At 44.5% G+C, this 23,056-nt stretch overlaps 1 protein-coding gene and 1 long non-coding RNA gene across 4 annotated transcripts in view; one reads left to right on the top strand and one right to left on the bottom strand.

Moving 5' to 3' along the window:
- The window catches only part of LOC138820868 (uncharacterized), a 47,568-nt gene extending 36,770 nt beyond the window's left edge, over positions 1-10,798 (bottom strand). Inside the window, exons 1-3 of one of the 3 annotated variants that reach the window (XR_011370003.1) lie at positions 10,322-10,798; positions 9,803-9,901; positions 8,392-8,531 (exon numbers count right to left, since the gene is read on the bottom strand). This is a non-coding gene — a long non-coding RNA (uncharacterized lncRNA). Of the gene's footprint in view, positions 1-8,391; positions 8,532-9,802; positions 9,902-10,321 lie in introns of those variants that run through there. The other 2 variants (XR_011370002.1, XR_011370004.1) reach the window with 2 other exon arrangements.
- The window catches only part of Stx18 (syntaxin 18), an 86,422-nt gene continuing 74,005 nt past the window's right edge, over positions 10,640-23,056 (top strand). The window contains exon 1 of the mRNA XM_070012814.1: positions 10,640-10,884. Within this exon, the coding sequence (XP_069868915.1) occupies positions 10,717-10,884 (168 nt within the window). The 5' untranslated portion in view covers positions 10,640-10,716. The remainder of the gene's footprint in view (positions 10,885-23,056) is intronic.

Raw genomic sequence — 23,056 nt, 5'->3', positions numbered from 1 at the left:
CCCAGACCTCATTAATTCAGGAAGATGATATCTTGGCCAGTGGAAAAACATCGAATGCATGCAAAAACTCCTTAATTGCGGGTTTCCTTTTGCTGTCTGCTCTCTTAATGAACTTGGAAACTATTTTATGTAAATTATACTTGTTAAATGGAGCTTTTGCATTTCCCTGCTCCAAGAGCAGGGGTAAACAGAGGGTAGAGCAGGAAAACTACCATCCGATAAAAGCGTTCCTTGCTCAGGAGATGGCCCTGGTACTTACATCAGCTTTTCTACTCTGGACCAAAACTCACCAGATGCTGGATGTGAATGTGAGATCCCAGGATAGAGCAGGATGATGAAGCAGAAATCTTGGAACCAGGAGTAACACTGAGGGCACGAAGCATAAGCTAATCCTAGAGGTGCCTGGGGAGGGATGAGTAGCTTTAATAAGGACAGTATGTGGGAGAGTGAGTGGAATGAAGGAAATGAGGGAGAGGCAGATTTAGCAGGCAAGGCAGAGATAGACAAGCAGCACATATGGAGATCTAGTCAGGGCAGGAGTCCAAAAGGAGATGGCCCTAAGGCCTGTCACCTCTGGCCCATAAACACTAGCCTGAATGCTCTTAGTGAATAGTTAGAGCACAAGGGGAGGTCTGGTTGGGGTTGGGGTTGGAGTTGGTGGTAGTGAAGAGCAAACCCCATTCTGGTCCTTTCCTGAGCCACAGAAGCAAGGATAAATGACAACCTAAGAAAGGGTGGGACCCTGCGGAGCTATGAAGGGATAGTAGATCAAGAGGAAGGGGAGAAGAAAAGGAGGCCAGACTTTGGAACTCACTACCTCAGCTCTGTTTCTGCTCTGTTAGTAACCAACTGTGTGATCTTAGTCATCTTAACTACTCAGTGTCTTGATTTTTTTCACATCTCTCATATGGAGACAAAAATACCAATACACGGGCTGGGAAGGTGGCTCAGTGGTAGAGCGCTTGCCTTGCATGCATGAGGCCCTGGGTTCGATTCCTCTGCACCACATAAGCAAAAAGAAAAAAGCTGGAAGTGGCGCTGTGGCTCAAGTGGTAGAGCGCTAGCCTTGAGCTGAAGAGCTGAGGGACAGCGCCCAGGCCCAGAGTTGAGGCCCCACGACTGGACCCCCCCAAAAAATACCAATACACAGAATTAGGTGCTTTATTCTCCACTGAAGGCTGAAAATCATTCTTGGTACATGGTGAGTACCATGTGAGGATTCACTACCATCATCACCTGTCTACTAATGATGACCACTCACACACACAGAAATGTACTCCATCCTCTTGCATGGAAAGGATTTCCCAATGCTCCCATAGTCCTTACTCTTCAGGCCAGGACAAAGAGAAGTTCAACTCACAAGGAATAGGAGGCAGCATCATGCAGAGGAGCATCCAGCTGAGATTATAAACTGAGCACAAATGGGTTAACCCAGTCCTCCTAGAGACTTCATGACTTGGGAAGTCATGAAGCCGACTATTGTTTTTCAAAACTGTGCATCAAAAAAGGCTACGGGGCAAAACTTGAGCATATTTGTCAGTATAGAAGGTTTCTGTTTAAAGCCACATAAGAGATAGCCATTGAACTTAAAATTGGCCTTTTTTGATGCACAGTTTTGAAAACCAATAGTTGGCTTCATGACTTCCCAAGTCAAGTAGGAACCTGGCTTTCTCGGGAGCTCAGGAGGAGAAGGCAGGCAAGGTGCCCAGGGCCTGGTCAGGGTGACTTCTGGCATCCTACCATGCTGGCCTGCTGCATACCTACAAAGGAAAGAGAGGTGAAGACAAGTAATAACTGAGACCTAAAAATACATCAAGAATAAGTGTATTGTGAGGAAATTCCAAGCTTTATTAAATGCATTTTCAGTGAAAGGAGCCCTACAGAGAATTTCTTAATAAACTTCAAGGCGGGGCGCTGGTGGTCGCTGGAGCAGCCTATGTCAGCAATTGTGGCAAGCTGGGGCTGGCCTACAGCACCATCAAGCTGGTACCAGGGTCATTTCTACCATGGAAGGGACACTCCCTGACAAGGGCTGAGGGGTAGGCTAAGTGGAGGACTGAGGACTCACTGCTTGGAAAGAGCTCAGGAGTGTGACCATTCCACACATATCCTACCCAGTGGCCAGAGAAAGCCCTGGCCTTAGATGCCTTGAGAACCTGTTCCAATGCCCAACAGCACCTATATTCATAAAATTCTTCCTAATGCTTCAACATCAGTGCATTTACCTCTTATTCTGTTCAAGACAAGTGAGGAATAGCCAGTCTCCTTCACTGGTTCCTACACACAAGTAATTGATTTAATTCATCCTCTCAATCTAATCTTCTACACAGTAATACTCCAAATCCTAGTGATAGCCAGACTCAGCAAGCCACAGGGGCCAGTCCCTTCAGAAATGCTTCCTTTAGTTCTAAACACGGATCCAAGGTACTGCCTCCGCAGTGGCTTTAATGAACTCCCACTTGTTGGGTGACACAGAGGTCTGAAAGTTCTACCAGCTGTTCCGGAATCTGTCACCCGAAGCTTGTGCCATCTATCTCTAGTCCAGACATCCCTACTGGGCAGTATCATTTATTACTAATTCCATAGCAGGCACTGAGTTATACACTTTTCACTTTACAACAACTCAGGTAGGTAATTATCTTTTGTGAAGAAATTGAGTAAAGATCTCACTACCAAAGACTTCATCTTTAGTGAAGAAAACACTTAAAGGTTTCACTACTAAGTGACGAGGACTTAAACCCAGGGCTCTCTGATATACAACCAAGGCTCTTGCCACAATACCAGGCTAAGTCCTGGTTCCTGCTCCATTGAGTCCTATTGAGACAGGAGTAACTAACAGCACCAGAAGCAGACCCTGGAACGGCTCCCTACAGTGTGTGTCTGCAGTGAGGCTTCTTTCTATTTTGTGCTGATCTTTTCCTATCTCCGTCCCCAACCACATGGTTAATGTTATCTAAAGGTTTTTTATTACATTCTTCAGAGGTGTCCTTAAAAAAACAACCAATGATGAAAGGTACAATACTGATCAAGATGCATTGTACTTATACGCTGATTTGTTGAACAGTAACCCCTTGGTACAACTACTTAAGCACCTGGAAAAAATGACCTGGGCATGTCAGCACACCCTATAACTTAACACTAGGGAGATTTTTACAGTGAGATTAAGGCCAGCCTCGTCAACGAAGGGAGATCTTGGCTCTCTCTCTCTCTCTCTCTCTCTCTCTCTCTCTCTCTCTCTCTCTCTCTCTCTCTCTCTCTCACACACACACACACACACACACACACACACACACACAGAGAGAGAGACAGAAAACAATGAAAAGGATAAAACCCTCCATGCTATGACTTGAATGTGTCTACTAAAATACATGGTGGCATTTTTGGGGGGGAGGGGGGAGGCTGGGAAGGGATGTGAAGGGTAAACCAAAGGAGGAGGCTGCAATGCTTGGTAAGAAATGTACGCATTATCCTGCCCATGTAATTGTAACCCCTCTGTACAGTATGTTCACAAATAAAATAAAATAAAATAAAATACATGGTGGCATTTTATCTCCACAGAGACATTGGACAGTCCTCAAGAATAAATGAACCAATTAACAGGCTGCTAGATTAAGGGTCATCACAGGAGTCTGTGATGAAAACCGATTTGACTCTGTCTCTTGTACGTGACTCTGTCACATGGGACTCTTCACTGCTTCTAGGTTCTGCAGAGCCCCTGGCAGCAAGAAGGCCCTCACCACATGTGGCCCCCTGACCTTAGACCTCCAAGTATCCAGAGCTGTGAACTAAGTCAACCTATTCTCTTTATAAGTTACTCAGTCTCGGGTATTCTGGTGAAGCAACAGAAAAGAAACCAAGACAGGCCACAGCTTTTAACTTAACATTTAAGTATAACTATCTTTGTATACACCCTTGTCTGCCATTAGTCTTGGTCCATTCCGAGGCAGGAATTTCAGCTTTGCTTTGTATTGTCTGCACCTAGCACAGTGCCACCTACTGAGCAGAAACTGGAACTGCGTTTGGAAAAGCACCCACTTACTGGATGCAATCATGCATGCATGGGTGCATGGGTGAAGTGCACACATCCATACTTGCATTACTCCACTTCTCAAGTCAGAAGGGCGTGGAGATACAGGAGGATGGATTTGTAGAAATGCTATGCTGCCCTCCCCTACTCCTAGCCCACAGCTGGTTTGTGGGCACTGAACAGTTGGGAGATAAAGAATCTAATCTCATTTTCCTACTAACTCAATGTGTGATCTTGGACAAGTCATTTGTTTTCTCATCTGAATGACGAAGAAAGTTGGCCCGGATAATATTTAAGACCCTTTCCAGTCCTAAGTTTCCATAATTCTATGGCTATCTACAGACTTATCTAAATAATCACAAGAAAACACTACTTCATGCTGGAGAAACACAGTCATAATAAACTAAGCAAAACCAAATGCCCTTCAATATCCTGTTGTGAACTATAAAATGTCCCCTAAAATCACATTTTCCCCTTGAAACAGGATGTAGGAAAAATATTTTCCTATTAAATCCTTTTAAAGTGCAAGAGAAAGCATTTATTCTACGATTTGCCGTCCAACTCAATAAAAACTAGAGGATTCAGCCATCTTAATTACAGAAGATACTGTCAGAAAGCAAAGGCGGTGGAAATTCAAGTTGGAAACCAAGATGCTATGCCAACAAAACAACACAGGAGTTTTCTGGGGGTCTGCATTGAGCATCGAGCAGTTTATTTCTGCCATTATGTTGGGGAAACCAGTAAATGAGTTTTTACGAGGTGATTTATGAAACTCCTGGGGTAGACGAAGTCAGCACGGGAAGAAGTTGCACCAAACTTCCAAATGCGTGGGGCAAAGGAGAGAGGACTTGAACTTTGATGAGTGATTACAGTGCTGCGAGTTGAGTCCTCTGAGGTGAGGAAATAAAAATGGGAGAAGTACCTGAAGGGAGGAAGCAAAGGTAACTATGGCCTTGTACTATGGAGAGCTGAGCATTTACTCGAGTAAATCCTTCAGGTTCTGTTTCTCTTATAAAACCTGGAGTGTTGCAAGGAACAGACTTATGAACATTGCTCAAGAAATAAGAAAGAAAAAGAGCAAACAGGTATCTGCTCATTCACGAAGATCCCCATGGGTGTCTGCACAGGTTATCACTCCTCCTCTCCGTTGGAGTGGCCTCCCTGTGACAGCAGAATAATGGCTCCCCCAGAGATGTCCTCACTTCTCATTGTGGGAACTGAGATTACAGGCAGAATTAAGGTTGTTGATCTGCAAGTCTCTTAGCTTTTTGCTGCTATAGCAAACACGATCATCAAGTTATGAGGAGAAAAGGGTTATTTTTGTCTCTCCGTTTTGGAAGATCTAGTCCACCAATGACTAGTCCGTTGCTTTTGGAAGTGTGTGGCAGAGCAAAAGTACTCACCTCATGACCAAAGAACAAAGGAAAGAATAAGAGACCAGGGTTCTGCCATCCCCTTTAAGGGCATTCCCCACCCCTACTCCAGTGACCTGAAGAGCTTACAGTAGGCCCTTCCTCCTAAGGTTTTACTACTAACTACCATAGTGCCAAACTGAAGACCAAGCCTTGAGCCACCAGGCAGCCAGGGTTGGGGGGAGGGAGGGGAGTCATTCCTCTCCAGGAGGAATCATTCTGTTCTGCATCCACCGGGTCTGATATGAGATGAATATATCAAGTTAACCCTGTGACTAAAAGCATAATATAAACTGGAGTTGAGGAGGGCCTGGGTTCATCTGTGGGTACAGAAAATCAGGAGGTACTAAGGCTACTGGAGGAAACAAGAGACAAAGTTCTTATGTTGTCGGGAGAAAAAGACAACAGCATACACTTCCCACGCAGTAGCTCTTCCTCTGGCCCAGGTGAGAGGCAAAGGCTCAAGAGCAAAGGTCCTCAGCAAAGAACTGTCACTAAATGGGACTCGACCACTGGAAAATGAAGATTGGCTTGTGTTGCCCAACAAACAAGTAACAACTTCTCAGGGAGGTGCAAAGGGGCTGAAGTTTCAGTGTTAATAATCATAGGTACTAACGTTCAGAGGTACCGGCACTGGCACTGTTTGTTGAGGGGCTCCAAGATCTGATAAAGGCCACGAGGATACCCTACAAAAATCTCTTAGCTCTTTAAAGCACTCAAGGCTCCCATTGTCCTGAGAGGAGAAATGTGAACGTGCAATTGTGAAGAAGCAGGCCTTAGTGTCCAGAGGCTAGAGGCCTGTCAGAGGGTGAGAGCTAACAGAGCAACCACTTCCCTTGTGCTGTCCTGAGCCTTTTATTCACCAGTGTCATCATAAGACCTACAAGTAGACATCAGCAGCCCCTGGATTCTACTTGCCTGTATGATTCTTGCTCAAAGAACCTGGTAGCTCCAACAACACTTGAGAAACACAAAGCCCACCCTGCAGTTAGACTAAAGAGGGGCTACTTTAGTCTCAGCTCAGGGTGTCATCTTCTGAGATGACAGCCTTCAGGGTAGGACATCTAGGCTGCTCACCTGTGTAGGCTAAGCACACTGAGCCATTCTTGCCAGGTTTGAACTCTTGAAGATTTATTTGCAGCAAGACAACAGAGTGTAGGTGCTGCTGGTGGAATCCCACCTACTCAGAAGGCTGAGACCTAGAAGTTCTTGATTCAAAGGTAGCCCAAGCAGAAGTCTGTGAATTTCCATCTATAAACATGCTGGACATGAGGTGTGGCTCAAGTGATAAAGCATTAGGTGTGAGCAAGAAAGCCAAAAACAGCACAGGCCCTAAGTTCAAGCTCTGATACTGATACCATTGTACATACACACTAGATAACAGGAGTCTACTGGGGAAAGGAGAGTATCTTTCCCAAGGCCATTGCTGAGGGCAGAACCACCATGTTTTTTTTTTGGGGGGGGGGGTCTGGTTGTGGGGCCTGAACTCTGGGCCTGGGCGCTGTCCCTCAGCTCTTCAGCTCAAAGCTAGCACTCTACCACTTGAGCCACAGCGCCACTTCTGGCGTTTTTCTTTTTGTTTATGTGGTGCTGAGGAATAGAACCCAGGGACTCAGGCATGCAAGGCATGCACTCTACCACTGAGCCACCTTCCCAGCCCAGAACTACCACTTATAAACAGTAAGTTGACTTATGTCATTCCCAATGCAGCCAAGAACTTGTCTTAGGATATCTTTCTTGGACAAGTTCCTCATGATGACTGGGGCATGACTGGCAGAATTCAAGCCACAGATAACACCCCACCAACTTGCTCATTCCAACTATTGAATTGCAGTCATATGCCCCCAGGGTTAAGAAAAAATATTGCAGACAGGTGCTGGTGGCTCAAGTCTATCATCCTAGCTGCTCAGGAAACTCAGATCTGAGGATCACAGTTCAAAGCCAGTCTGGGCACAAAAGTCTGTGAAACTCATCTCCAATTAAATCAAAAAGCCTAAGCTGGAAGTAGAGGTGTGGCTCAAGTGGTAGAGTGCTGGCATTTAGTGAAATGGCTCAGGGTCAGTGCCCAGGTCCTGAGTTCAAGCCCCAGGACTTGCGGACACACAAAAAATAAATAGAAGAACATTGGGATTCTGCGACCTGATTTGTCCCTGTGCTGAGACTCTTGCTTCCAGTAACTCCTTGATACAAGCTGCTTCCTTCCTGGGGTTAGCTTACTTGCTAGATATCTGGCTCTGGTGGCTCTTGGACTGTATAGCAAATTTCCTTTCTTTCTCTGCACTTGCCTGTACTTCTCAGTGGAGTGCTTTTCCAGGTCAACAAGGTCTACTCTAGATGCTTCAAGCTGTCACAGAACCTCTAAACAAGCTTTCTGCTTTGTTCCTATAGGAGAGAAGCTGAGCACAAGAGCTAAGGTAAAACGTCACTTCTCTAGGTACATGTTGAAAGTGATGTGTGCCATGGGCACCGGACATACTTTTTTTTTTTACTGCACATTTGATGAAAGCACTCCCAGTTGGCTTTCTTTTTCACTCCAATAGGTACCTTCTTATGAGATGAGGATACAATTCTCCAAGGATGAAGGATAGTGGGTAGATCAAAAGAGATAAGGAATGAAAAAACACAAGGATAAGCAGCTATAGAACTCATCAGTATCAAGAAAGACACAAACTGGGTATGGTGGGGCTCACCTGCAATCCCTGAACTCAGAGGCTAAGGCAGGAAGAGTTTAAGGCCAAACCCAATTTGGGTGACAATCACCACCAACAAAAGAGACAAAAACCAAAGGTTGCTGAAGTTGGCTTATTTGGAGGGAAAGAAGACCAACAAAGGATTGAAACTAAGGAGACAGGTCCAGAAAAGGGAGACTAGGAAATGAAAGAAAGATGCAAGGCAATTACAGTGTGCACTCATTTCCTAGGTTGCATAACAGACGACAATAAACTTTGTGACTTAAAACGAAATAAATTTATTTTTCAGTCCCGGAGGGCAAAAGTCTGAGGTCAAAATGGTAGAAGGGCCGCATTTCCTTCAGAGGTTCCCCCTTGCTTCCTGTAGCTCTGGTGGTTGTCAGCATTTCTAGGCCTGTGGATCTAATAGGTGTATGTGTTTCCCCAGGCTTTCCTGTTTTTCTTATTTACAACTAGCTTTAAATAGAATTACCATTCAACATGTACAACGAATCTTGATTAATGTCACTCCTTCCATCATTCTTCCCCATTGTCCCAAACCCATTCATACCCTCAAGTGACTTCTTATCTCTATGTCTCTCATGTAAAGACACTGTTACTGGCTTTAGGAACCACATGGATGATGGGAGAATCATCTGTTCATCTCAATATCTTTAACTTTCTATATCTCTATAGAGCCTTTTTTCAAGTAAGTTAATAGTTCACAGGCTCTAAGAATCTGGATGTGGCTGTATAAGCTCCCAAGGGGCCAACAGTTAGCTCATTACAAGGTAGGAGAAACAGGATGAAACAAATCGACAGGTCAGACTAATGGGCCTTGTCTTCTGGGCATTTCTGAAACCATGTTCACATGTGGCTTTACAGCCTGTTTTGCATTCACCTTGGTCTCATAATCATGATTTCTCTGTTCTTATGGATCAAGACAGAAAACTTGAAGGTTTGTCCTTCTCTCGCCACTAAAAACCCAGTGCACCAAACACATTCACACACCACACCACTCACTGATGGTTCAATGAAGCTCACCCTCCCTCTAAAGCAAAAACCTTTCCCAATTACTTGCTTTCTATTTCTGGGCCCCCTTCCTAGGTTCTGGCTGCTTCTTCATCCCCCTTTCATTCAATCCTCCCTCATTTTATTACACAGAAGAATTTAACTCTTCTTTGTCTACTCTGCCTCCAGGCTCACCTTAGCGGAGTCAAAGACTCATTAATGTCTCCATAAAACAAAGGGCCGTTTATGAAAGACAGAACCACGGGCACAGATTTCCTAATGTTTTTTCATTCTCTCATCCTCTAGCTGTATGGAAATGAGTTTTCCTCAGACAGGAAAGATGAAGTAGTTACAATCTGGATTCTAGATAATCTTTTCCTTCCTTCTTTCTGGTAAATATGCATTTTCTTGACAACTATTTCTTATAGCGTTATTTTTTTTTCAAATTTTGATCTCAGACTGCTTTTATACTATTTTCAGGGCCATAAATTTTAGTTTATATGGATATTATCTATGATATTTACCACATGAGAAATAGAATAAAAAGCTCAGAGGCATTTATTAATCTTAAAACAAGTATAAGTCTATTAGGTATGACTATAAATTATATCTTTTTATGAAACACATTTTCCAAAACATCAGCAACAACAACAGAAATACTTGGGAAGAAGAAGGGCACTTACATTTTCCCAAATCTCTTTACAGTCTGGCTTAATAGAAGACAGCTGCTCTGCATTGAGTCTGTTTCAAGATCAGAGTCCCTGGAAAACTCAACTGTACAACTCATGAGAGAAAGAGAATGAAACGCATTTTAGGATTATCTTGCTGACCATTAAAATCACATTCCACTTTTAATCCACATTTTAACCCACATTCCATTTAGGCCTCCTCTTTAAACGGGGAGGGGGTGGCGGGGGGAGAAGCAAATTCCAGGAACTCAGTGAGATATTAAGTTAAAACTAAACCATGGACCAAAACTTCAGAAAGCCCCATTGGCAGACTTGTCATCTATGTCTATAGTAAGAGAGTGTCCTTGAAAAGCGACATTCTGAGCAAGGGGCTCAGCCGAGCTGCCCCGGCGTCCGTTTTCACCTTGGTGATGCCGACACCCCCCTCAATCTGCGAGCCCCCCCCCCCGTCTGGTCCCCACCGAGGGCAGCAGGCCTGGCGACCCCCACGTCCCAACACTTAAGGCCACTCACAAGCAGTCAAAAATCCGGACCCGCGTCTCCTGACTCAATGAATTCTCAGACAACTACTCAGCAAGATGCTGGCTTCTTTGCCCGAGTGGCCGAATGTTCGAGAAGCCTTCGGCCTGGCTGGGGGAAGCCTCTGCTCTCTGGAGGTTTGCCCTGAGGGAAACCCGGGGGCGGGCGCCCACGCGTCTCGCGCGGCGGGAATTCGGGTCCGGTCGCCCGGGGAGGCCGGAACCTTTCTCCGACAGCCGCTATGTCCGGGCGGAGACCGGAACCGTTCTCTGCGAGTCGTCGTTTCCGGACGGAAGCGTGCAGAGCCGGAACCGTCCTCCCCCCCCGCGGCCCGACCTGCCGCTGGGGTCGCGGCTTGCTGACGTGTGGGCCCGCAGGTGCCGGCCGACATGGCGGTGGACATCACCCTGCTGTTCCGGGCTAGCGTCAAGACCGTGAAGACGCGGAATAAGGCTCTGGGCCTGGCGGTGGGCGGCGGGGCCGATGGCACCCGCGACGAGCTGTTCCGCCGGAGCCCCCGGCCCAAGGGCGACTTTTCCAGCCGGGCCCGTGAAGTGGTGAGCGGGTTGCTATGGGAACGGGGGGAGGGTGGCCAGAGGGGGACGCGAGACGGGGCGGCGGACCCGCGTCCGGGACCCGCCGGGGGTCCGTTCCCTGCTGAGTCGGAGCTGTCTCTGTCGGGGGACCCGGCCAAGCCCGTGTCTCCCGAGGGGAGGGAGGGAGCTCGGCTTCTGACCCCCGCGTCGTGGGTTCCTTTGTGAGGCAATGACTTCGGCGTCACTGCGGACTTGCAGCACCGGGGAAACCTCCCCCAGACCCTCGCCCCGTGACTCCGGTGAAAACCCATCCAGCCGGTGGCTCACACCTATAATCCTAGCTACGCTAGAGGCTGAGAACTGGCAATCGCGTTCGAAGCCACCCAGAGCAGCAAAGTCCGTGAAACTCTTGTCTCCAGTTAACCACCAAAAAAGAAGTATGGCGCTAGAGGTAGAACGCTGTCCTGGCGCAAGAAAGCTCGGGGACAGCCCTCAGGCCCTGAGTTCAAGCCCAGACCATCGCAAAACAACAGAAATAATCCTCAGCCGCTGAACTCTTACCCTCCCCTTGCCTCCTGCCGTGGTTAGAACTCCGGTTTAGGATCATCTTCCACAGACATTCGGATATGATTATCTAAACTGAGTTCTGTACCCAGAACGCAGCGGGCTGTGAATAGTTTGTCCATCTGTGATCAGGGACCTTCTCCTCACTGGCAGCAACAGAGTTGGCTTCAGCTGGGAACGACTCCTAGCCTTGCTTTGTAAATACTTCTTGAATAACAGTTGTTGTTTTTTTTCCACTTAAGAGGGCGTTAGCAAGAAATGTTGGCCTTGTGCAGGTTTGTGTGTTTGGCAGTAAGAGTAGAGTAGATGTAGTTTTGTGGAGCCTCAAGCTTATACAGTTCTTTGTGCACTTCTTAAAAAATAAAAATACCAAATCACCAAAAGGAAACTTCAGATCATTGGAAGATGTAAATAAGAGGTCCCTGAAACTTAACATCATTGATTTCAACATAGCCCAATGCCCAACACTTGTTATTTTTGAATGAATATATAGGCATGAATTAGTGAATGGCTGTTATTAGAAGATGGTCAAGCATCTGAAAGGGGGTTAGATCAGGTTCAATGACTCATTGGCACATGCTGTAATCTCAACTATTGGAGATGGAGAGAGGCTGCCCCCCACACACACACACATTATTGCATACTCATCATAAATAAGATGGGTGTGGCGGTTCACACCTGTAATCCCAGTTATGGAGAAGACCAAAGGATCTAAGTCCAAGGCTGGTCTGGGGGAAAAATGTGAGGCTCTAACTGAAAACTAACTAAAGCAAATAAGGGCTAGGAGCATGGATCAAGTGGTAGAGCACGTGCCTAGCAAGTGTGAGGCTCTGAGTTCATACCTCAGTACTGAAAAAAAAAAAAAGGAAGACAATCAGATTAGAGTCAATAAAAGCAAACAGTACCTTCCTTCTGGCCAGTACTGTCTAAGAGTAACAGGATATAGGATTGGTGAAACAGATACCTACAAGTCTGGTAGGGCATTACTAGGCAACTATGCAAAAATAACATTCTAGAAGAGGAGATGATGCGTCCAGTGCAGATTGGTAGGGAAGGGCATCTGAGGCCATGGAAGTAATATGTCCAAAGGCATGGAATGTACATCAGCCTGATCTAAGTTGGTTTGACATTTGAACAAGCATTTGAACATGGCTGGAATGTGGGACTCCCAGAAAAACAACTACAGTGGCAAACAGAAGTAGATCTTGAAGGGCCTTGTAGATTTGAACTTTGCCTTATAGGGAGTCAGATGCTGTGTGACCCTTAGAAGCACTAAAGAAGGCCCAGAGCCTAGTCTGTTACCTTAGCCCTGCAACTATTAGCTATCTCACAAAATAAGTCTTTAAAAATGGTATTCATCCCATCTATTATTTTTTGCCAGTCCTGGGGCTTGAACTCAGGGTCTGGGCACTGTCCTTGAGCCTCTCTGTGTTCAAGTCTATCACGTTACCACTTGAGCCACAGCACCACTTGCAGCCTTTTCTGTTTGTATGGTACTAGGAATCGAACCCACGGTTTCATGCATGCTAGGCAAGTACTCTACCTCTAAGCCATGTTCCCAGCCTCCATTGATCCCATCTTGTATATATCAGTATGTCTGTAGAAGGGAGAGCTTCCCAGGTTGAGATGAGAGGAGGGGAAACTAGGATGTTCTTCTGTATTCTCAATCTGACCAACCTGTTCCTGCATTCTTATGGAATTGTACAGAGGTTTCACTTTTGAGTTTTAGATGGCCCTTTCTGAAATCATTGCATTTTTGGCCCTCAGGGGTAGGGGCTTCAGGAATATGAGAGACAAGAAGCACAGTTCAGGTATCAAGCCCAGTGAGGGTTGGGAGTGGGGCTCTGTGTCTACTTAGGTCTGTCCCTGAGTGATGTACTTGAAGTTGTTTTGGCTTATTGGACTTTGGAAATGGAAACAGGACTGTGGGTGCTGAGTTCCTGGTTCTGGTGATAATTCCACAGAGAAAGCTGCTTGTCAGAAGTGTTTTGAAAAGAACACTTGGACACCTCTTAGAGGGTGAGACTACATGTAGCTGGAAAATCCAGGTTTGCTGTTTAACGGTGTAGAAAGATGTCAGGGCTTAGAGATTCCATTTAGTAGGGACATGATGTGTTTAGGGTTACTGCCCCTCTCCATGTGAAAAAGTAAAACGTATTTTAAGGAACCTAATGTTTGTTGCAATTGTTTTGTGTGTTTCCTCCTCACTTATACCTGTCCTATGCTCTGTTTTTTCCTTGTGCAGAGGAAAGAGGGAAGACCGAGTGGTGAGCTTCCTGGCTTTTTGATGTTGGTTAAAAGCATGGTTGGCATTTTGATGGTCCTGGATTCCTTGTCCTTAACATTCTCATTACTCCTAGAAGCAGGTCTTCCAATTCAAGCTTATTCCTGGCTCTCAGATCTAAGGAAAAGAAGCAAGAGATGGATTTTTAGAAGCACATCTTCCAGTTTGGGCTTAGCCCTGGCTGTCTAATCTAAGGAAAGGTAGCCAGGGATGGTAGAGCCCTGTGTTAAATGCTTCCCTTGAAGCACTGATAATGTTTCTAGGGTTTGTTTTTATCTAGCCCAATTCTACTTCTGTTCCTCATTGTGGATAGAACATGTTTGAGATGGGATTTCTATCTCACTGAATTGTTGTCAGCAGTTATAGTAAGTTTAATAAGATTATGCTGAAAATAGATTCCCACCACCACCATGATGGGTCAGTTTCTTCTGCATCTTTCTTCTAAATAGTAGCTTTTTTTTTGTTTTTCAGAAACAGAGTCTCACACAGCCTTCTGAGTTCTGGGATTATAATATGTGCTACCACACCTAGCTAAATATGTTCAACTTTGCTATCTTGATAGCCAAGCAAGCATTTGCTAATCATTTATGTTTTGCATAATTTATATTAGCAAATGGCTCTGGAATGCATGCCAACCCATTAAATTAAAAATGAACAATAATGACATTTTGGATTTTTTTTTGAAGGACTTACACTTTTTGAACAGTTCCAAAGAATAATGAACACACCATTTTGCAATGGGAGGTTGTTTGATTAATTAGCTCGGAGTGGGCAAAATAAAGAGCCATGAGATTAGTAAATGAGCTGGAGCTTGGGTTCCAAGCTGGATCCTGCCACTTAGGGGTGGGCACGCGTGGCATACCCTCTTATCTGCATCTCATTATCATATCAAATGGGCCTGAGGATGCCCTGCCAGGCTATGTCTCTGTTCAAAGAAACCAGACCGTCCATGGAGGCTATTCTCCAGGCTCTAGTCTGCAGACCACTTAGCTGACTTGTGCTTGGATCTCTCACTTACAAGTGCACAGGAAGGAGTGGAGCCCTGTGTGGGGCTGGTGGCAGCAGCTGTGTGTTAGGATTAAGGGTGTGCACTACCCATGTTGTGATCCTTTTCCTCCCCATGACCCTTTATAGCTCTATATCCTAGGAGCATTTCCTAGGGCTTAATGTTAAGTTCAAATCTATCATCCTACCGGACAACTAGTTAAAATGAAATTGTATGCTTAAAGCAGAACCATAGCCCTTTAAAAACACCACCAACAACAAAAAATGAACGTTAAAAGACCTTGAGTTCATCCTGTTGGGGCTTAGCATTTTCTAGGTGGAAGGACTTAACAGCCTGTGTAGCAGAAGATTTTTTTTGGAGGTTCTCAGGGGTCTCCTTTGATCTGGGCAGGCCAAAGAAGGCAAGGTGGGGATGGCCGTGCTTTATTCACAGCCTCTGTCTTCACATTCAGCAGCAGTGGCCACACATTGCATGATGCTCTGTTCATCAGCCATCCTAGCAGACTCACAGACTTTCCACAGCAATACCAGCTTTATTCTGTTCACACGTTCATATTCTGCCCCCAGCAGTCGTACCCCCTCATACCTTGCTCTCCAGTGGGGCCTGTTTATACTTTCTAGACAAAAGTGGAATTAGGCCAGAGATGACCACACAAAGATATGAATATGCACCGGTGTCAAGGCTACGTGCAAGTTATCTAAGAAACTGCATGCCTGCATAGCTCAAGGTTACATCAGTATGTTGAGCCAGCTGAATCCCAGTCCTTGGAAGTGCAGGCCCAAAGCCCCCCAGAAGCTATAGTGAGAAAGCCTGACCTTACTCTGCTTACCCTACACAGCCAGACAAGGGAAATGATTGACCCAAAGTCATAACAGGTAGAAAGCAGGTCCTTAGAGCCGCTTTAATGCTAACTTCACTCCACGGCACCTATTTCAGTACCCACTAATTTTTTAAAATTTGTTAATGTTTTGGGGGTTTTGTGTGTGTGTGCCTGGTACTAGGGCTTCAACTGATGGCCTAGATGCTGCTCTTACCTTTTTCATTCAAGACTGATGCTTTACCACTTGAGCCATACCTCCACTTCTTGCTTTCTTGCTCATTAATTAGAGTTAAGAATTTCACAAACTTTCCTGCCCAGGCTGGCTTCAAATTGCCATCCTCAAATCTCAGCCTCCTGAGTAGCTAGGATTACAGGTGTGAGCCACCGGCACCTGGCCTCCACTATACAACACAAAATCTTTAGTCTTTAGATGGAAAACAGTGTGTTTGTTCTTGAGCTAGTACTGAGTAGAACCCGGAACAGAAAGGCTTGGATTTGGCTATATGAATGTGGGCAAGTTGTTTGATCTTGGTTTCTTCTTTTCTAAAATAGAGTGATAGCAACTTTGAAGGCCTTAGGCACATGGAATAAGAAAGTCTCAAGAATAAGGAGTCTCAATTCTTTTGGTTGCAATTAATAGTAACCTAATATAAACTACTAACCTGAGCACCTGGGACAGTTTTGCTGACTTGGTGCATCTTAGGAATGGACTCTGATTCTGCTTAGGTCCCAAACCTCTCCCCCCACTCCCTCTCTGCTCTTTTTTTTTTTTTTTCTAGTCATGGGGCTGAGTGCTGTCCCTCAGCTCTTCAGCTCAAGGCTAGCACTCCACCACTTGAACCACAGTGCCACTTCTGGTTTTCTGAGTGGTTTATTGGACATAAGAGTCTCACGGACTTTTGTGCCTGTGCTGGCTTTGAACTGCAATCCTCAGTCTCAGCCTCCTGAGTAGCTAGGATTACAGGCGTGAGCCACTGGCACCTGGTCCAAACCCTCTATTATAGTCATCATCAGGGGCAACGGAGTAAAGTTCTTTAGTTGTCAGGCTTTATGTCCACCCCAGTTTGTGGTAACAGGTGGCTTGTGTATTAAAATAGCAGCCCAGCAGAAGCACAGAAAGGGGAGTGCTTTGTCTGGGAGTAAGGAGTAAAAGGTAATGGCTGGCGGAACTGACATCGCCCACCATGGTGCCTGGCCTGCCCTCACCTGCCCTGGCCCTTGGTTTCAACTCTGTGGGAATTCAAAACCTGGAATTGTGGGAATTTGTAATGGTGGGCATTTGGAGTCAGGATGGACTCAGAGATGTTACACAGTGGACTAACAGTTTGGGTTGAACGACCACAGGCTGTATCCTGCATGCCAAATCTAGACTTCTCCCTGTTTTGTTCTATTTTTATTAATAAGATTGTATTGGAATGTGGCCATGTTCTGTTATTTATGTACATGCTCAGGGTGTTTTCATGCTATGGCAACAGTGCTGAACCTGCACAGCCTAAAGAATTTAGCACCAGGCCCTTCAGAGAGAGTTTGCTAGCTCTTGGGTTAGTGTAGTCAGCAGTGTAAGAAGTTTGGATGTTAGGCTCTGTACTACATAAGCAGAGGCATGATGCATTTGTATTTTAAAACCAGCAATTGCAATATCAGTGATGTTTTGGAGTGTGACAATGAGAGCTAATTATGAGGCTGTTTTAACAATTCATATGAAAGCTAAGAAGCTGGTGGTTAATCCATCACACTTTGAGTCCTCCTTTTCTAACATGCTTGGGGCAAGAAGTTTTTGAGGATTTGGAATTTTTGGATTTTTGAATATTTGCATGCACATGATGAGCTATCTTGTAGATAGGACACATGTCTAAAAATAAACTGTACTTCTTACACATAGTCTGAATGTAATTTTATAGAATATTGTTAGTACACTTGCATTTTGTCTACAACCTGTCATGAAGTCAGGTATAGAATTTTCCACTCTGGGATATTATATCTGTGCTCAGAAAGTTTTATATTTTTGAGGGCTCTACTTTTGTATGTGTACTACTGCAGTGTGATCTCAGGGTCTTGTGCTTGTTAAGCAAGCACTCTATCACTTGAGCTGGGCCTCTAATCCTTTTTGCCTTTAGGTTATTTTTCAGATAGCATCTTGCTTTTATTCCCCAGGCCAGTCTGGGGACAGATCCTTCCACTTAAGCCTCCGAAGTAGCTAGGATTATAGTTGTGTGCCACAGTGCCCAGCTCAGATTTTAGATTCTGGGGTTAGCAGTGCTCAAATGTATTTAGTATTTAGGAAGTAGACTCAACAAAATAATGAATTAGTGGAATTGGAAAGAGGTAGAGGTAGAAAGATGCCTAGCTTTCTAGTTGGAAGATTAAATGCTATGAAGTCACAATAATACTTGTTTTCAAAGTTAAGAATAGGGCATTGGTTTCTCATGCTTTCTTCTTGGTTCTAAACAGAAAAGAATAAACCTAAGGAGCCCAATGGCCCTTCTTAAAACTTCGCAGTGGCAGTGCTTCCTGGGTAACATGATTAGAGGGCATCGCTGAGACCAGGAGTATCCTCCAACTGTGCTATACTTAGGTCATCGAGACAGTTAAGTACCAAATGGATGCCTAGTACAACTGCATGGTGACCTGCCTCACAAAGCCTGCACACTGGGCTGGGTCTTTTGGTAGGTAGGCAGATCAGCATTGTGTGAGTACATGTAAGGATTGAGACTTGGAAAGGCTGTGCAAATGCTGCATGCTCTCCTGATCTCAGGGCTTTGTTCTGGAAAGAAGCTTCCTTGAGGTGGTGATTCTGTCACATGTTCTAGAAGCATGGTTCTCATGGATAGTCAGTTGGTTTTCTTTTTTCATTCCAAGAAGATTCTGAAGTGGATTTAAGAGTTCTGTCTTCCCTCCGTTTCTAGTTGGCATGTTACCAATAGTTCAGTGTATTACCTACTAGGGTAGGCTGCTGAAATAGCTCCCCCCAGTGTGACATTTTTGGTGAAATTCTTCCTGCTCAGGGTCTGATTTCATCTGGGAGACTTGAACAAGATTAGTCTACGTATGGAGATTAGGACTATTTATCAGGTCTTATATAGCCAAGTATGGTCAGCAAGGCAGTCCTCCATACCCAGGCTGTGTAGCTTTGGCTTCTACTGCTGGGTATTGAAAAGATTAAAAAAAAAATCCCACATGGATGGGAGGCATCCTCAAGTGGTAGAGTGATTGCCTGGCAAGCTCAACACCCCAAGTTCAAATGCCAGTGCCACCAAGTGTATGTTGCAGGCATACTGAATTCGTACATGTGTTTTTCCTTCTCTAAATAACACAGTGGTTCTATACATCTCATGTCCACTGTATTGTGAGTAAAGTACGTGTGTTCAACATATACACAGTGATGTTCACAGATTATGTGCTAATGTGTGCCTTTTTCTAGTGGGGGTTTGAGTGCTGCTAGGTTTTGGTCTCCACAGCAGATCTGAGGGGTGATTGAACTAGTCTGTTCATTTATTTTGAGTTCTATTAGTAATACTAAAGAGGATATAAACTTTGGAAAATCAGTAATTTTTTTAACTTTTGCTAAACAGAATCTCTATTAAGCTCTTTATATGATCTCATTTAATTTTCTCATTTTAAGGAAGAGATTATTACTAAATGAATGTGTAATATTATTTTCTGAATACAGTCATGAAAACCATGTGACCTAGTCTTGGAGGCGTGGCATATGAAAATCCGTATGGTACCCCTCTGGCAGGTGAAGGATTGGCAAGGTTTACCATGTTAATTCTGGCTTATGGCATGAGGCCTTTTTATGTTTCTACACATTTTGTTTTAAATGGGCTTTGAATAAGGCAGAGGAATGAAAGATTGATTTGTTGAATAAACCAGTAATATCTACACATAACTAATATAGCACAGCTGAAAGTTTACATGCCAAAGTCCTCTTTGCTTCCTGGCTTTTCAGTTCTCAAAGTATAGAAATGCTAGAGCTTGCCACTTCCCACTAATGTGTGACATATGTATGCTTGCCAAAAAGTTCTTATCACAGAACTCATTAGTGGTGTCAAACCAAGTCTTTCCTTCCCAATATTGGGCACATTTCCACTCCATCTACTGATGGGACAGCTGGTGAAATGAGCATTTGCCTTTTCTTGGGCATCATCCAGCAATCAGTTCTCTAGTGAGAGAAAAGATAGGTGACTGCCTATCATAACTCAAAGGAATTGAGGAAGGAATTCCAAAATCCCAAGTTGTGGATTTTGCCAGTAATTAACTGTGTGATTTTGAACAAGCTCCTAACCCCTCTGGTCTCATAGTTTTTGCTCATTGCCAGGCATTGTAGATGATCCTTGTGGACCTGTTCAGGGGATGGTTCCAGGGTTCAGCACGCAGCCTTCTCAGGACCCTAGGGTATTTTCTTAAATACTTTTGATAAGGATTGCCTCTTTCCTTGGGTTTCTCCAGACTTCCCATACACTTAGACATTTTTATCCAGTGGAAAGATATGATTTGTTTTTCAAATTTGACATTTGGTGTGTTTTTCCAAACGTGTTTAATAGTGACTGTGTGCTCTTAATAATGGACTGTTGTCAGTAGGATATGTTTGAAAGCTGACTAGTTTAAAATCTCATTATAAAAGTAGTAAGTACTCCCTGAACAGAATAAAGCAGCTGGCCACAAGGCTTACCATGTAATCCCAGCTACTTGGGGGGTGGAAAGTGCGAGGATACAGCTCAAAGCCAATCTGGGCAATAAGTTAGTGAGACCTTATCTTAGCCAATAAGCTTGGCATGGTGGTTTACATCTGTAATCCCTCTATGTGGGAGGTTTAGGTAGGAGGATTTGCATTGTGTTCTGAGGCAGCCTTTGGCAACAGTTCAAAAATTGAAAACAAAAAGACTGTGGTGTGGCTCAAATGGTAGACTCCCTGCCTAGCATGCCCACAACACTAAGTTCAGACTCCAGCACTACCTGGAATAAAACATTTTTAAAGATGGAATTTACATTTAATGGGCCAGAAATAACCATTGCTGGAATTTATTGTACAACTTCCCATACTTCTTTAAAACCAAGATCTTTCTACAATACTTTTATGTACTCCTGTGTCATTTCTTTGCATTGTTAATTTAACGCTGTATTGTGGGAATCTTTCTGCATCTTTACATTTTGCTCTGTACTACCGATTCATTTGACTGCATGGTCACTAAAAACAGTCCAGTGGCTGGGGGTTGAGGGTGTGGGTTAGCGCTGATCCTCCGTCCTCCACACACAAAGCAGCCCCGGGGTCTGTCCTCGGCACCTCAGCAAAGATGAGTAATTAAATGAATGAGATTTTAATATGCCACACCCTTGATTTACCTGAATACCTATTGAGAGGTATTTAGGTTGCGTCCAGTTTGTGGCTATTTTAAATAAATAGTACATTTTACCCAAATTTGTTTCAAATTTGCCTCTTAAATAAAAAGGCAAAAATACCAATTTAGTGTGCATTCTGCTTCATCTTTTCTCAAATTGAGAAACTGGAGTTCCTAACGGTAGGAGAATTGTCACTAGGTTATCTGCAAGCATTAAATGCATTCAGATGTATTCATTGTGCTGGAAGACTAGATGCTTTCAGTGGGAGCAGAGCCCTGTAGAACCTGTATAGCCCACGTGGATGGCCCATGCAAGCGATGGGAAAGACCCCAGCCTCATGGGACCAGTGGGTGCCAGAGGTGAATGAGGATGGGCTCCAGTACACTGTATGAAATGAGTATGGGCACATCAGAGGTAAGCCCCACAGAACTTAATGAGCTGGTGCTCTACCTATTCAGCCACACCTCTACTTTTTTTTGCCAGTCTTGGGGCTTGAACTTAGGACCTGGGCACTGTCCCTGAGCTTCTTTTGCTCAAGGCTAGCACACTACCACTTGAGTCACAGTGTCTCTTCCAGCTTTTTCTGTGGATGTGGTACAGAGGAATTGAACCCAGGGTTTCATGCATGCTAGGCAAGCACTCTACCACTGAGCCACCTTCCCAGCCCCTACTTCTGACTTGTCTGACTTTTTTGGTGGTTAATTGGAAATAAAGTCTCCATACTTTCCCACCTGGTCTGGCTTTTAGTGGTGATCCACAGATTGTAGCCCCCTGGTTAGCTAGAATTATGGGCTTGTGCTACTGATGCCCCTGCAGTATTAGGGATTCTTAATCTTTACATTTGATGATGTTGTAGAAAAATGTCTACCTAACTTGTTTATGAGGTGTACCTGAAAGTAGTTCTGAAATTCATCTAGGAAAATAAGGATGTTTAAAGCAGGGGAGGTGTGACTCAAGTAGCAGAGCACCAGCCTTAAGTGACAAAGCCAAGCAAGAGCATAGAGCCTTGAGCTCAAGCCTCAAAACAAAACAAAACAAAATAGCACAAAAAAGATGTGTGATAATACCCAATGGATTTTTGAAAAAAAGCATGGACTAGTGTGCACTGGGGTTGTGGTACACTGTCCCTATCAGATACTAAAACCTTTCCAAGCCAAGTATGTATAATATATGCATATATTGTTCATTGATGCCTACTTTACTAGGATGAGCATGCACATGGGCATATGTGTGTGTGCGCGCATATGTGTAAGTGATATCCTGCTAAATGATGTAAATCAGGAGGGAAAGGTTTATTCAGTGACGGTTATAAGAGAATTGGTACTTTGGGGGGAAAAAAGAGAATTTTTATATTGTTATTGCCTACTTATGTGCACTAAGATACTTTTCTAAGTGGACTAATGATTTAATGAAACGAAATGAAACATGGATGTTGCCATTCCTTCTAGAAGTTGGGGGTGTTGTGAGTGTTAGGCCACAGTGTTACCAACAGTGATCAAGGTGGTGACAGCTGTCACTACAGAGATGCTCCAGCATATTTGTGCAAGAGGACCACAGAGTGTGTCCTAGCATGGAGAGTATATCCTACCACGTTAGAGTACCAACCAAACAGAGGGGGCGCAGAAGTATCAGGCCTGACTGCTCCTGGGTATTGGTCTCTCCCTCTTCTAGAGTTTCTTCCATGAACACACTCTGCTTTGGAGATGAGAAGCAACACAGAACAAAACTCCTAGCAGATGACTTTTTTCACTCGTGGAGGAATTGGAGAATTAATTCCTCTGATAGATGACTGTCATAGCAAGCAGCATTGAATTATAAACGCGACGTGCAACTCAGTGCCTCTGTGGAAGGGAGGCTTGTGGTGAAACCTTTCGTAAAGGGGGTAATTTTCCTGAAACTCAGCTGGATTTGCAGTTCAGACTTTCTGAACCTATACAAGAAAATCATCCACAAATGTTGCACTGAAGCTTCAGTATTCTGGCTGTCATCTGAAAAGTAACAACTGGTAATAACTACCACTTGTTCAGCACCTACCAGACCCTGCTTCCAGCTTTACTTGCTCAGAAGGCTTCGCCACCTCCAGAGTCCCCCACGCTCTTGGCGTTGCAGTGCAGGTTCTTGGGGAAGCATGGGTTTGCCTAGGGCCATGAGGGTGTGCTCAGCGTGGTGCCGCACAGCC

The sequence above is a fragment of the Dipodomys merriami genome, unplaced genomic scaffold (assembly GCF_024711535.1).
Source record: "Dipodomys merriami isolate MVZ:Mamm:240054 unplaced genomic scaffold, mDipMer1.0.p SCAF_9, whole genome shotgun sequence".
Classification (NCBI taxonomy): domain Eukaryota; kingdom Metazoa; phylum Chordata; class Mammalia; order Rodentia; family Heteromyidae; genus Dipodomys; species Dipodomys merriami.
This window is presented reverse-complemented; position numbering and strand designations above follow the sequence as displayed.